This window comes from Rhamphochromis longiceps, linkage group LG3 (assembly GCF_057381845.1).
Source record: "Rhamphochromis longiceps isolate RC_006_pf linkage group LG3, R_longiceps_female_GT1.1, whole genome shotgun sequence".
Classification (NCBI taxonomy): Eukaryota; Metazoa; Chordata; class Actinopteri; order Cichliformes; family Cichlidae; genus Rhamphochromis; species Rhamphochromis longiceps.
In genome coordinates, this window is record NC_140559.1 from 47,491,124 (window position 1) to 47,506,889 (window position 15,766).

At 41.0% G+C, this 15,766-nt stretch overlaps 1 protein-coding gene across 3 annotated transcripts; it reads left to right on the forward strand.

The window, feature by feature from the left end:
- The first annotated feature begins 299 nt into the window (after window positions 1-299).
- On the forward strand, window positions 300-13,130 carry LOC146675087 (oxysterol-binding protein 1-like). 3 transcript variants are annotated; one of them, XM_085400151.1, is made up of 17 exons: window positions 300-626; window positions 1,890-2,062; window positions 2,165-2,373; window positions 3,492-3,654; window positions 3,901-4,012; window positions 4,153-4,336; window positions 5,505-5,622; window positions 5,933-5,990; window positions 6,184-6,348; window positions 7,753-7,998; window positions 8,560-8,680; window positions 8,908-9,011; window positions 10,511-10,606; window positions 10,776-10,963; window positions 11,150-11,385; window positions 11,509-11,547; window positions 11,729-13,130. In XM_085400151.1, exons 2-17 carry the CDS (start codon window positions 1,926-1,928, stop codon window positions 11,869-11,871), a joined length of 2,319 nt encoding a protein of 772 aa, XP_085256277.1. In that variant the 5' UTR covers window positions 300-626; window positions 1,890-1,925; the 3' UTR covers window positions 11,872-13,130. The 3 variants fall into 3 exon arrangements, with proteins under 3 accessions (XP_085256277.1, XP_085256274.1, XP_085256276.1); XM_085400148.1 differs by lacking the exon at window positions 11,509-11,547; XM_085400150.1 differs by having other exon boundaries at window positions 11,509-11,803.
- Window positions 13,131-15,766: the final 2,636 nt, after the last annotated feature.

Below are 15,766 nucleotides of genomic sequence, written 5' to 3' on the forward strand. Positions count from 1 at the left end.
TAGTCACCTGTATTACATACCACTACATGGTCACGAGTGTCAAGCGATTACAAAACAGTGATTGTAATTATTAAAAAATCGCAATGTTTTATTGCCTCACGGGTAAATGTCTATTTTTTTCCTCTCAGTTGCGTTACACTAACATGTTGGTGGAATAAAGTATTAACCGTAGTTACCTTAACTGTGAACAGTGTAGCGACTGTTGCTTTATAAATGAATTAAATGTGTCAAGATGTGTAGTTTGGCTTAATGCTAAACGTAGTTAGCCATAGCTGCGTGTTTCCACACGGAGACCCAGCACTGCTGCACCGGGTGTAACCAGCGAGCTAACATTAGGCTAGTTAGATGTAGCTAGCTAGCTATAGATATTTGTGGGTGTACGCAGCTGTAGAATGAACCTTATACACGCAAATATTGAGGGGCAGCAATAAAACGTGTTGCTGTCACTTCGTTTTAAAGTCGCACTGTTGTTGCCGTCGACGTCTTCGGTCTGTTTGTTTGCCCCATTAGCTGCCTTGTGTTGGTTTGTTAGCCTCCTCAGCTAGCCAGTGTCGTATGGGTATCAGAGTTAGCAGTGACTTCACCCGGCTGCTGGTTGCCTGATCTTTCATTTTGGACACGTCAAGGTAAACATTTAGCCATCGGCGAGTTTGAAAGCTAGCTAGTGATGAAGCCAATGTTTAGCATTTGCTCTTCTTCGCAATGCTTTTTAAATATGCAGACACTAGCTAAATAACTTGGAACAATCGTGTCAGATTGAGTTTATTCACTTTAAGCTCCTATCAGCGATGAATTGTTGTTACCGACACTGTCATTTATCTTAACTGGGGCTAATGTAGGCTAACCTCTGTTGTCAAGTTCGTCAGTATGTTCAGATTTATCTGATTTATTTATCCAGTTACTGTTGTTAAAACCTGTTGTTGTTGTTGTTGTTCTGTTTGCCCCTTAAATTACAGTAATTTTCCCTAAAAGAGAATTGGACTGAATTAGACTCAAATCTGACTCAAAACTGTTAATATTTGGACTATTTATCAGTAAGAAGACAAAATAACACTAAAAGTTTTTATTAATCTCTTCATCAGGCGAAAATAATAATTAATTTTGGTAAAACGTGTCACGAGTAGTCGGTATGTATTGATCTCTCGGCCGACCTTTGACCTGTCATTGCACACTCAAAGATCAGTGTTGACACTCATTAATAATCAATATTAAAGACTTTCAGCTTGGAAATAGGGTTGTAGTCAATAAAAAGAAGTGAAATTGTTTGTGTTTAAGAATGTCAGAAAATGTGAATTTGACTTCACACAGTTCAAACTAACATTAAATTTGGACCATTGGTTTAAAATCCAGAGATATTCAGGTGTTTTATATATTCAGGTTATATAACAACTGTTAAAATTTACTTTGTAAGAGCTCAGTGAATTACATTTGTGGAACTTTTTATAAAAAAAAAAAAAACGTGTTCTGTCCATTGTTGTGCTGATGAAACAAGTCACAATACTAAGACTGTATTTATATAGCACCTTTGAAAGCAGAGGTTGACAAATGACATCGAGAGCTAGGGGGGGGGGGAAAGGTAATCAGAAGGTGAATGAAATGCAAACATCTTAACCAGAAGGCTTCACATGGGGGCCTAAAAAAACAGGATGAAAGCATGTGATTTAAAGCAAGATGCTGTTTTTGCAACCTTAGTCCTTAACCAGATTGTTCCAAACCCAGTGCACCCACATTGCAAAAGCAATTTCAGTTAAATTAAAGCCTCGCCTGGGGAACGCCGAGAATGGTCACACCTGAGAATTCAAGGAACTGGCTCCTAATTGATTCACCGAATCACTGTATCAGCCAGTCTTGTTATGTAAATGATACAACTTTCCATCTTCCCCCTCAAGGTCCCTCCAGTCTGTAGCTTAAGTTTAGGGGGTGTGATGTCAGAAGCCAAGACCCCCACTCCCACCCCTCCTGGAGACACATACAAAGGATGGGTGTTCAAGTGGACAAATTACATCAAAGGTTATCAGCGGAGGTGGTTTGTGCTGAGCAATGGGCTGCTGTCATACTACAGGTACACCTTTCTGTAGAACACTGGTATAGTTTAAGGATATTTCTCTTTTCTTTTTAGTTACTTTTTATTCCCAAAGTCAAATGAGGCTCTTCTGATTATTAGGACCCAGGCAGAGATGGGTCACACGTGTCGGGGCACCATCAACTTGGCTACAGCTACTATCACTGTGGATGATGCCTGCAACTTTGTCATCTCCAATGGAGGGGCACAAACATATCACCTCAAGGCCAGCTGTGAGGTGGAACGTCAGCGATGGATCACTGCCCTGGAGCTGGCCAAAGCCAAGGCTGTCCGCATGCAGGCAGAGTCAGGTAAAACAGACTTCAGGGGAATTATTTAGTGCTTCTGTACATATTTACACGCATGTCCACTTTGTTAGGTACACCTTGTGTCTACTGGGCTGGACGCCCTTTTCCTTTCAACAAGATTCAACAAGGTGCTGCAAACATTCCTCAGAAAATTTAGTCTGTATTTTCATTATAGCATCACACAGTTGCTGCAGATTTGTTGGCTGCACATTCATGATGTTTAACCACACCCTAAAGGTGCTCTATTGGCTTGAGATCTGGTGATTGGAGTTCATTTGAACACAGCGAACTCATTGTCGTGTTCAAGAAAACAGTTTGAGATGTTTTGAGCTTTGTGACATGCTGTGTTATCCTGCCGGGCAGTGTACTAGATTGGTACACTGTGGTCATAAAGAGCTGGACATAGCCAGCAGCAATACTCAAGTAGACTGTGGTGTTTGAATGATGCTCAGTTGGTACTATGGAGTGGACACACTCTGGGACCTTTAGTAAAAACACCAGCAGCGGCCTGAAACATTGAATGTTGCAGCAGAAATCAAGTCTCATCAGGTCAATGTTTGTCCCAATCTTTGATTAGCCAGTGTGAATTGGAGCCTCAGTTTCCTGCTCTTAGCTGACAGAAGTTGCACCCGGCCTGATCTTGTGCTGCTGGAGTCCATTTGTATGTGATGTTGGACGTGTTGTTCCTTCAGAAAAGCTCTTCTGCACACCTTGGCTTGTAAAGAGTAGTTATTTCAGTTACTGTTGCTTTCCTGTCAGATGAAGCAGTCTGACTGTCCTCTGTCCTCTGACCTCTGACATCAGAAAGGCATTTTTTGTCCAGAGAACAGCTGCTCACTGAATATCTTCTCAACAGCCATGACACTTTAAGAGTCTCTTAAATCACACTTCTTCCCCTTTCTGATGCACAGTTTGAACTTCAGCAGGTCGCATTGACCAATCCTAAATGCACTCAGTTGCTGCCATGTGATTGGCTGATTAGATATTTGATATTAACAAGCAGTTCAACAGTGTACCTTAGAAAGTGGCTAGCAAGTGTATGTATGTATTTATTTATTTATTTATTTATTTATTTATTTATTTATTTAATTTTCCTTTCCTTTTGTTTGATTTCCTAACAGATGACTCGGGCGATGACTTCCCTTCATCGTCACCACGCATCACACAAGGTGGTGGGTCACAAAATTCAGAAGTCCAGTCTGCTCTCAGAACCCTGAGCAACAAAGTGGAGGATCTGAGCACCTGCAACGATCTGATCTCAAAGCATGGCTCTGCCCTCCAGAGGTCAGACTTAAACCCATTTTGCCTTGCTCTTTGCTTTAATCTTCAGGCAACAGTCTCATTTATGCCTCATGTCTCTACTAGTCTACTATGTGAGCTCTAAATTTGAAGTTATAATTCTGTAGGTTTGGTAATTCAGTGCCATATTCAGATGTTTTGTACCATTTGCAGAAGAGTCCTGTTATAAAATCATTGATGTGTAAATTGACTACATATTGTCCAAACATCCAAAGTTCATATTTTTTTCAGGTCATTAGCAGAACTGGATGGTTTACGTCTGACTGGAGAGGCTGGGGATAAGATTCGCCAAGTCACAGAAAGAGCCACTCTGTTCCGCATCACCTCTAACGCCATGATCAATGTAAGTCTGACATCCTTGTGTGTTGATCTCTGAGTTTTTAATATATAATGTATATATACCAGAGAAGACCTTGTCTATGTATTACTGCGCAGCTTTTCAATGAAACACATTGAAAAGTGTTTCAATGTTATGCTTCTCAGGCGTGCCGAGACTTCTTGACGCTGGCACAAACTCACAGCAAGCGATGGCAAAAGGCCCTGCAGGCTGAGCGGGAGCAGAGAGTGCGGCTGGAGGAGACTTTAGAGCAACTGGCCAAACAGCACAATCACCTCGAGCGAGCATTCAGAGGAGCCGCACAGGCTAATGCTAGTCCAGACAATAAAGGTAAGTTGTGATTCTGACAAGATAACAATGAAGGATGATGCACATGTCTATTGACATTCTACAAGAGTGTGAGTTAATGTTTTCAGAAAGTTTTTATTGTAATACCAGCACTTATTTTGTAAATCTTACTTCTGACCTCCATACAATAAGTAAAAAGAGTAAACTAACCCTGAAAATAATAAAAACTAAACTAAAACTAATTTTTCAAACAACAAAAACTAAACTGAAATATGAAAATCGATTCTGAAAACTAAATGAAATTAAACTGAATTCAAAACCAAAAGTCAAAGTGAAATGAAAATAAAATACTAAACTATTATAACTCTTATCAGGTACATGTGGCGTACAACTCTTTCGAAATCAAAGATGTGGGGCCACCAACTGTTTGCATTCGACTTCGATTTCTGAACAAAACTCATTAAACCTAATTTCCCACAGAGATATTTTTCAGTGGTAATCCAAGAGCCTGCGAAAAATTTCATTGGCTTTTTATCAGGGGAACCAGGGAGATGCTAACTCCTGGGTGACCAAGATTTTCTGTGGCTGACATACGAGAGTCCTTGTGATCAAGCACTTAGCAAGAAAAATAGAATCAAGATGTGAAACTAAAAGAACATTATCAGTTTCAGTCTCATCAAACTTTTTAATTACTCCGTTATTGACTAAACCCCCATTTGAAATCCCCTTGGCAATTATCAGGTAAATGTGAAGTCAAGTTTTACAAGTAGCAGTACCCGTGATTACCTGATTCTGATTCCATGTAACCAGATGTGAGGAATTGCAACTTCCTGTTTTGTTTGTTTGTTTTAAATTTTTGTTTTAACACTTTAAATGCTCTGAATCAGAGGTGTCAAACTCCAGGCCTTGAGGGCCGGCGTCCTGTAGGTTTTAGATCTCACCCTGGGTGAGATCTAAAACTTCAATCAAATGATCAGTTCATTACCAGACTTCTGGAGAACTTCAAGACATGTTGAGGAGGTAATTTAGTCATTAAAATCAGCTGTGTTGGATCAAGGACACATCTAAAACCTGCAGGACACAGACCCCCGGGGCCTGGAGTTCGACACACCTGCTCTATATTACATGTTGTTTTATTGTTTTTGTGATACCTGGAGAATCATCTTTAAGCTTCTGTATAGGGAAAACTTAGATGTTTGTTTGTGTTAAGGTGCTGCTGGGCCTGGAAAAGGTGAGGCCAGTGATGAGGATGATGACAATGAGTTCTTTGATGCCATGGAAGAAGCCCCCGAGTTTATCACTGTACCTGCGGACCCCCAGTTTCACAAGTCGGTATCTTTCCCTTTACCCGTCGGTACAGATTGACAGATGGAGTTAATTGGGGGTTTTCCCCAAGACTTTGTGTGTGGCTTGTCTTTGTTTTTATATATTTAGACCACTTCCTTGTATCACATTCCAGTATGTATTTATCTTAAGTCAATCAAATTGTGTAATGACAGATTGGTGTGTGTGTGTGTGTGTGTGTGTATCAGGTCTTTTTTTTTAAGCCTCTCTTTTCTCATATGTGAAAATACCTGATTAACTAGTAACGTTCACGTCACTAACAGAATCTATTTGCTTTTTTTTGATCTCTTACAGAAGGTCAAGCAGTAATATCAGCGGCCTCAATAGTGAATTGTGTGCAGATGATCAGTCGGTAGGCCTCATTCTGTCCGAATCATTGAAATCTTATTATAATGCTGTATCCCATCTTTTAAAATAACACAGTCTGAATGAAAAGCTGCAGTAGGACGGGTGTTGTATGGATATTCTTTAAACATGATTTTGTTGCTATGGTAATAAATCAAAAACATTTCCGTTTTATATTGATAAACGTTTCTGCTTCTTAGCTTAACGAGGAGCCTCTTGCGATGAACCAGGAGTCCCCCTCCCAGGAGCTGGTACCCTTAAAGAAGAGGCGGACACGCATCCCAGACAAACCAAACTACTCCCTCAACCTTTGGAGCATCATGAAAAACTGCATCGGCAAAGAGCTGTCTAAGATCCCGATGCCTGTAAGGATTTCTTACTGAACGTCCAGTCAGAGTTACTGAAAGCTTGTTGTTCTTCCATGTGTGCTTCGTTGTTCACCTGTTGAAAAAGACGTCTGATCAGCTTCATTTTGGACAGTCAGACTCAAAGAGTTTGAGTGTTAAAATATTTGTGTCTTACTCATAATATTCAATTAATGAAAGATTTGGGTGCCTTTTAACACCCCTCCTACCCCAAGTTAAAACCACATTGGAAATATGGTTTGTGTGCGTTTACAGTAAAAATACAAAATCTATGATAAGCTCATCATTAAATGCCACCGCAGTGCCTTCAGAATGTGGCAGCAGTCAGTTCAGTGTGACGAAATTGGAGCGTAGATACTGATCCCTGTCCTTTTTCCGCTGTAAGGGTTGTCAGCATTCTGCGAGAGCTTTTGAAGATGTTTATCGGCAAATCTGCCCAGATTTTGTTTATTTGTGAAATCGACTGTAGGTCACTTGTAGGATGTGGGTCAGCAGAGTTGTCTAAAATGAGCTACCATCACGGCTTTTTATAGGAGTCCAGACAAACTGATTTGTCAGACTGATCACTGCTGAGATAAATGGTCACGTGTTTGATTTGGCTTTGTTCTGTCAACTTATCACTGCCATTGTGTCGCCCTGCCCCCACTCTAACAATAAAGAGTTTTGTCTCTGCCACATTACAGAGATACTTTGACATTGACACATGTCGACTTCCTGTAGCTTAGCAACACTACCCGCCAGGTCACTGCTGACCCATCTATGGTTGTGGTTTAGAAAATGGCTTGGGCTTTGCTTAAGCAAAAGGCTAAATTAGCAGATTTTCAGAAACTGGCAATACAGGTTTTCTGTTAAAAGCTTTTCTATTTGGTCTTTCCAAACAGAAGACGTTACCCAAACCATACCTGTACCTATCTAACAATCTACACATATATACTTTTACTGAAGTGACACTACATAGCAAGTGTCAGTGTGTGTGTGATGGGCCTCGCTCACATTGAGTGTAGCAGAGTGGAGACAGATGCATATGCTGACAACAACTCTTAAGGTCACCGAAAGCGTAATAAAAACTTTCCAAGAAGTGAAGAGGGAACACAAACCTGACCACAGTTTGTGGTTAAGTCACAAACTACTGCAGCAAGTGTGAAATTGCTCAAAAACTGCTGACTCTTTGCTATTAGCTTCCTCTGTGCTAACAAAGCTCTCCCAGAAGGAAGCAGTGCACTGCTGCAGATGCACACAGGACAGTATAGAACCGAATTGAACAGATCAGCCTGTGGTCACTTCTACCCAGTCTAGCTTTTTGAATCAGGTTCAGATCCACGTCTTAGCCATGTGTGAGATTTGTTGCTGGAATTAATACATAACACAAATATAAAAGTAAATTTCAAACATTTTGCTTTCTAGGTTAATTTCAATGAGCCCATCTCCATGCTGCAGCGGTTGTCTGAGGACCTCGAGTACCACGAGTTGCTGGATAAGGCCGCAAAGTGTCAGAACTCTTTGGAGCAGATGTGCTACGTGGCCGCCTTCGCAGTGTCTGCCTACTCCACCACAGTCTACCGCACGGGAAAGCCTTTCAACCCTCTGCTGGGAGAAACGTATGAGCTGGACCGCAAGAGAGAAAGTGGCTACCGCTCCCTATGTGAGCAGGTGAGGGAGGAAAAAAACCAAGAGAATGGAAGTTTTCCAACCGAGAACTGTAACCCAAGAGAGAGATTGAATGTCAGAAAGGAGGAATTAAAAAAAATCCCACTGACTTGGCATTAAGAGAGAATCTTGCTTCCTTTTTCTGCGCAGTTGGGGTTGAACATGCTGGCAGGGAACCAGAATTATTATTATTATTATTATTATTATTATTTTTTTTTTTAATATGGAGACATGAAGTGGCGACTTTTAAAAAAAAAAAAAATCAAAAAGTGTCATATTTCTGCCCCTTCTTGTCATAAAATACACCAACCTAAAACAATCTAAAGTCACTGGTTGATCCTGAATAGATTATTTGTAGAGGAGGAAATCAAATGGAGGTTTTGTGTGTGTGTGTGTGTGTGTGTGTGTGTGTGTGTGTGTGTGTGTGTGTGTGTGTAAAAGCTGTCATGTCACATGTCAGATTTATGAGACTAAATGTGAGTCACATCTATTGGGGATGACTCAGACTCACGAAGAATAGGACTTGATGTTTTGTTGCATCAGAAAAACATTTTCTCTTTCCAGGTGAGTCACCACCCACCTGCTGCTGCACATCATGCTATCTCTGATCGTGGCTGGACGTTGAGACAAGAAATCACAGTTGCGAGCAAGTTCAGGGGGAAATACCTCTCCATTATGCCTTTGGGTAAGAGGCAAGCTAGGTTAGAAAACAAAGCATACCATTCTTCCATAGTGTCAAGGACAAAAGATGTACACACAACTATCATCAGAATTTATAAGTGACTAAAGAGTGTACCAGCCCACACCTTTCTTTAGTTGAACCATAAAACGGTAATTACTAATGAACAAAGGTTTTGCTTTGCTTTTTGTTTTTTTTTTTAGTTTGTTTCATATTTCTTTTCTTCGTCACAGGCACAATTCATGCAGTCTTTGAGAAGAGCAATAATCACTACACATGGAAGAAAGTTAACACCACGGTGCACAACATCATTGTCGGAAAACTTTGGATCGATCAGGTGAGACGCTCGGACACGTCGTTGCAGGGCCACAGGGCCTGATCTGCAGAGGAGGCAGGAATGAAGAGCAAGAAAGGATCTGTTATGACGCTCCTAACAAGGAAAAATAAACATGGGTTTATCTTTTACAACCAGCTTTGCCACGATATGATTGACATGTCTTTTCTGGAGAGACAATAACAAGTTCTCATGCTAGTAACATTAACAAAGAAGTGACATTTGAATAGAGTTACTGATGCCTTTAATCACTTCAGTGATTCACAATGACATTAATATGCAGGGTGGATACCAAAAAGAAAACGCACAAAGAAAACTTTTGAAAGGGTGTACTTCAGCACATCCGTACACTTATCTGATCTCCTGCACGTACACGTGTACATGTTAGTCATCAGAGATCTGCATAACTCATTCTGTGCAGATTTTTACGCAGGGTGCCCTTCCCACTACTGCCCTCCCATTTATTTGGCAGTTTGTTTAACAGCTTTAACTCACTTTAACAGGTCAGGTTCTCGATTGGTTCTCATATCTAAAATTTAGAAGTTTTCAAGTTTCACTTGGTAGCATCTGGGGTTCCTCAGGGCTCTGTCCTTGGTCCATTACTCTTTAACCTTTACGTATTCCTGCTTGGTCCCATCTTAAAGAATCGAAATATCATTCTTATGCAGATTAAACATAGTTGTACTTATCATTTCCCTCTGATGTAACCTCACACACTAATGATTGATTAGACTGGATGTCTAAAAACTTTTGTAATTTAACAGAGAGGTGTTGAAGATATTTGTTGTCAGAGACTAGTTTTCTAAAACACAACAAGCAACCCAGGAATCTGTACTGCGGTCACTTAGTTCACTTACAGTTCAGTACAGAATTACCTTTTAGTCCTTCTTTTTGTTAATATAGCTTTCTGTCTTTAGGCCTCCCGGTACACCTCTGACTTAGTGTCTATAACAAGGTCAAACCTCTCAGGTCATCAGGGGCAGCTCTTCTCACTCCTCTCAGATTTAGATTCGAGTGTGCTAAGGGAGCTTTCTGTTAGTGCTCGCCTGTTCTTTGAAACAAGCTGCCTGCTGACCTAAAGGTCAGTTGCAACTATGCCTGCCTTCACAGACAGACTCGGGATTTTACTCTGTGTGTTTGTATGTGTTACAGTGTATTTTATTCCTTTGCAAAGTCTGATTTGTTTTTTTATTGGTTAATCGCAAAGAGTTCACATGTAATGAAATGTGCTATATAAATGAATTTGCCATGGCTGGTTGCCATCACATAGCATTAAAATACCCCATTTCTTTGCTTCCAGTTCTAATTTTTACTCTACAGATAAAAAGTAGAGTAAGAGCATTGCGTTGCAGCATTTTAACTTGAGTGTGAAGTAAAATTTTTATCTAGTCGATATCATCCCCACTTGTGATTTTTTTTTTTTTTTTTTTTTTTTTTTTTTTTTTTTTTTTTTTTTTTTTTTTTTCCCCTCCTCACTGTGTATCCCTGTGTTTCCCTTCCAGTCTGGTGAGATAGACGTAGTAAACCACACCACCGGAGACCGCTGCCACTTAAAGTTTGCTCCTTACAGCTACTTCTCCAGAGATGTAGCCAGAAAGGTGAGAAAGATGCAGAAGACCTGAATAGATGTAGTCTGTTTTTCTCTGACTTGCTTTGAAAGAAAACTCACACACAGTAGGTGCATCAAGTTTGAACCAACAGACAAATTTTAATATACAGGCGGTATATTGTGGTATTGTGGTAACCTCCCCTCTCTTCTGTTTTTAGGTTACAGGTGTGGTAATGGATAAAGATGGAAAGGCACACTACGTGCTGTCGGGCACATGGGACGAGAAGATGGAGTTCTCCAAGGTGATGCAGAGCAGCCGAGGAGGCGAGAACGGCACTGAGGGCAAACAGAAGACAGTCTATCAGACCCTTAAAGCCAGAGAGTTGTGGAGAAGAAACCCTTTACCGTAAGTGCTGTTCTAAAAAGTAAAACCGGGCTGTGCTGCATTAGTTACGATTTAGAGGTGCGCACATAGCTTTCTGAAGCAGAAATAAACATTAGACCTAAACATGGATGGCATCAATGCCAGTATCAGGGTGTAGTTTTGTGTGACTGAAAGCGCTGCTGTGCTGTGCTCCGTCATCCTCCTCAGCGATGGAGCAGAAACCATGTACTACTTTACTGCCTTGGCCTTGACCCTGAACGAGCCTGAAGAGGGCGTGGCTCCCACAGACAGCCGACGGCGGCCTGACCAGCGCTTAATGGAGGAAGGTCGCTGGGACGAGGCCAATGCTGAGAAGCAGCGGCTGGAGGAGAAGCAGCGCACCGCCCGCCGTGAGAGAGAGAGGGAGGCCGCAAGCCAACGCACCTCGAGTCAATCAGAAGAAGGTTAGAATCGAACTTGTTTGTGCTTCACTTTTTCTTTACCGTACTCCTCTCCTCTCTGCATGGGGAAAATCATGGAACAAAGGGGTAAAACGATTCTCTGTGATCCCCTTTTGTCTTCCAAAGCTGTCGATGAGGACTCTGTTACCGATCCCTCCTTGAAAGGCAAGTATTCCTTTTTTTTTTTTTTCTTTCTTTTCTTTTCTTTTTTAGATAAAAATCGATTAAACTGTCTCCATTTCATGTTTAAATTCATGTTGCTCTAGTGAGCAGCTCATTAACTTTCTGGGGATCTTTTTTTTTTTTTTTTTTTCTTTCCCCCCCTCTGTCCTTCCCTCTCTTTCAGGCGCACCTCATGACAGCTATCTTGCACTTTGGTTCGAGCGCTGCGAGGACCCAATCACAGGTGAGGAGATTCACATCTATAAGGGAGGCTACTGGGAAGCTAAGGAGCGCGGGAGCTGGGAGAGCTGTCCCAACATCTTTTGATCTTGGCATTGACTGCAAAGTGCCGTGAAGAGACACCATCAAAGGCCTGCTGTTCCCCTTCTCTGACGGCTGCTCCCCTCCAGTTGCTCTCTGTTCTAAGAGATCTCCAGGACGGTCACTGCTGTCTGATCCACAGGGAGAGCAGGGTTTTCTCTCCCTCGTCCCATATTTGGTTTCCCCCTCGTTGCTGTCACATATCTGAGAGGACTGGAATGAAAATTTCTTTGCTGTTTGGGTGCTTTTGTGTTTTGTTTTGTTTTTTAGTTTTTTTTGTTTTGTTTGTTTTTTCTTTTGTCCCGCTGAGCATGAGTGGGAGGATGTGAAACGAGCAGTGCTTCCAAATCAAGTTTGCTCAGTCTTTTCAGATCAAGAGTGTTTGATTGAGGTGATTCGGGTTTTATTTTTTGTTTCTTGTTTTTCCTGTTGTCACCCATAGCATTATCTGCTTTGGTAATAACTCTAGAAAAAAAATAAAGGGGGGGGGGGGGATAAAACCTGATTAATATATACATTTATATACAGGTATGATTAAAAGTAATTTTCATTAAACTGTCAACTGGTGGCCTTCAAGACATTAGCAAGTTTTCTTTTGTTAATCTCTGATTTAGTGTCTTAACGTAATGAAGTGAAAGTTGTAGCGTGCTCGTATGTATGACTGCTTATCTGCTCTTCCATCACTTTACAACAGGGCCACTGTGCAGTGTGCTTTAAAAAAAGATGACCTTTCACACTATCACGTTTATAATTAGGTTATTTTTCTTTACCAAGGCCTAGTGGGAAGTATGACAGTGAAAATTGTAGTGTGGCAAGGCCTAAAAAAAAACAAAACCTTTCTTTGCCTTAGAAATGAAGAACCTGCACTTGTTGTTGCAAATTGTCTCATATAACTGTTTACCTTAATAATAAATAATAAAACTACCCCCTTTTTTTTTTTTCACAATGCTGGAATAATATTTTGACATTTTTGTTAATCAAGTGAACGGTAACCAAATTTACTGTAAAAAAAACAAAACAAAAAACAAAACAAAAAAATGGTTTTAAATAGTGCAGGATACTTGCTGTGCTCTTGTATTGACTGTAAAACAGACAAATGAGTGAAGAAAACATTAAAAAAAAAAATACATGTTCATACATATGCAACTACATGTTGACACCAAAAACACAGGATATATGTATGTGTGTGTGCGTGTGTGTGCGTGCATTTCATAATTTTGATTGTAAGTGTACTTAAAAAGTGAAGAATAAAGAATTGAAAATCATTGCAAATAACTGATTTTATAAATGTATAGAAATTCATATTGTAGTAGTAAGGTAGACTTTTTTTTCCCTTGTATTTTTGGTTCCTCATAATATTGGTAGGCTTCATTTTCCAAAAAAAGGGAGTTTCAGTACTTGACTCAGATGGGCGAGGGACGTGGCATTGTTCAGTATTTTGTATTAACAAAGAGAAAAACTGAAATAAATGCTCTAATGTCAAACAGCACCTTTATACTGTTTTTCTTTAATCTGCATTTCCAGGTTTTCATTCTTAAGGTTCACTAAATTAGTTTTTAAAACACATTGATACATAGTTTAATTTTTTTTTGGTAATTTTTAAATGTACATTATCACAGTGGGTTTTAAATGAAAGGGGAAGTGACTGAAGTGCACAGTGTAAGCTTTGGCTGATCCTGAAGGTGTTTTTGTTTATTCGGGTTTTTCAGTCCAATGACGCTTCTTCCACTTGCATCTCTTTGAACTTTCTACACTGAACAAAAATATAAACGCAACACCTTTGTTACTGCTCCCATTCCCCATGGGATGGACGTAGAGACCTAAAATTCATTCCAGATACACAATATAACCATCCCTCCCAAACAGTGGTCACAAATCAGTCCAAATGTGTGGTAGTGGGCACATCTGCTATATTGAGATAATCCATCCCACCTCACAGGTGTGCCACATCAGGATGCTGATCTGACATCATGAGTAGTGCACAGGTGTACCTCAGACTGCCCACAACAAAAGGCCACCCTGGAATGTGCAGTTTTTTGCGCTATTGGGGGTCTGGGGACCCAGAACCGGTCAGTATCTGGTGTGACCACCATTTGCCTCATGCAGTGCAACACATCGTCGCATGGAGTCTATCAGATTGTCAGTTGTGGCCTGTGGAATGTTGGTCCACTCCACTTCAATGGCTGTGCGAGGTTGTTGGATATTCGTGGGAACTGGTACACGCTGTCGTATACGCCGGTCAAGCACATCCCGAACATGCTCAATGGGTGACATGTCCGGTGAGTATGCTGGCCATGCAAGAACTGGGACATTCTCAGCTGCCATCTGCCCTGAACAATGTGAACCATGATTCATCCGTGAAGCGCACACCTCTCCAACGTGCCAGACGCCATCGAATGTGAGCATTTGCCCACACAAGTCTGTTACGGCGACAAGCTGGAGTCAGGTCAAGACCCCGATGAGGACGACGGGCATGCAGTTGAGCGTCCCTGAGACGGTTTCTGACAGTTTGTGCAGAAATTGTTTGGTTGTGCAAACCAATTGTTCCAGCAGCTGTCTGGGTGGCTGGTCTCAGACGATCTTGGAGGTGAACCTGCTGGATGTGGAGGTCCTGGGCTGGTGTGGTTACACGAGGTCTGCGGTTGTGAGGCCGGTTGGATGTGCTGCCATATTCTCTGAAACGCCTGTGGAGACGGCTTATAGTTGAGAAATGAACATTCAATGCACGGGCGACAGATCTGGTTGACATTCCTGCTGTCAGCATGCCAATTGCACGCTCCCTCATTGCTTGTGGCATCTGTGGCATTTTGCTGTGAGACAAAACTGCACATTCCAGGGTGGCCTTTTGTTGTGGGCAGTCTGAGGTACACCTGTGCACTACTCATGATGTCAGATCAGCATCCTGATGTGGCACACCTGTGAGGTGGGATGGATTATCTCAATATAGCAGATGTGCCCACTACCACACATTTGGACTGATTTGTGACCACTGTTTGGGAGGGATGGTTATATTGTGTATCTGGAATGAATTTTAGGTCTCTACGTCCATCCCATGGGGAATGGGAGCAAAAACAAAAGTGTTGCGTTTATATTTTTGTTCAGTGTATTTAAAGTTCCAGTGAACAGCTACCCAGCACTAGTTCAATACTTGGACTTAGCTCCAAATCTTTTATGTGTTTAATTTGTAAAGAAATAATACAGGAATAGACTTCATTGGGCCATGAAATCGCTGGCCAGTCAGTTGACCAGGTTACTATATAACGTTTTGTGTTTTATATGTAAGGCTGTAATTCCTAAACAAGAAAACTTTGCTAAACCCCTTGAATTAAAGCTCAAAGTCTGGATTTCAGTCACAATGTATACTACACAATGGCAACGCAAATTACACGTAAAGGTTCAAAATTAAAGTCATAGGAGCAGATTAGTGTATTTCACAGGTCAACACTGAGTATATTATCTGATAAATATCATGTTTGAATGGAAAAATTGTGCTTTGTACAGGCATGCTGTTATATAGTTTGTCCACTAGAGGGTGCTACTCACCACAAAATGAGCCACAGGATGGCGTTTCCTGCCTCAGAATGGATGTGTGTTACTGGACTTTAAATGCCCTCTGAGAAAATAAACTAAATGAACCACTTAACAAAACTGGTATATTTTCATAGTAGCGCTGGTGAGAGGGGGTAAAAACAAGCCTCCTGTGGGGCTTTTCCTGCTTTTGGAGTTTTCATGTACACTTCTTACACTTTTCATCACCTTTCACCAACAAAAGGTCTTTTCTTTAAATTTATCCATTACATTTATAGCGTGACAATTATCTGTCCCTTCCCATTTGATTGATCGAAACACTTTGAAGCGCAGTTCTGATTGAGCTACTTTTACAATTAGTAAAAACTATTAC

Excerpts from the sequence above, each read along its gene's own strand:
- LOC146675087 (XM_085400151.1), top strand. The coding sequence starts at position 1,926 with ATGTCAGAAGCCAAGACCCCCACTCCCACCCCTCCTGGAGACACATAC. Across the intron at positions 2,063-2,164 it reads GGGCTGCTGTCATACTACAG|GACCCAGGCAGAGATGGGTC; the intron begins GTACACCTTTCT and ends TCTGATTATTAG. Across the intron at positions 7,999-8,559 it reads ACCGCTCCCTATGTGAGCAG|GTGAGTCACCACCCACCTGC; the intron begins GTGAGGGAGGAA and ends TTCTCTTTCCAG.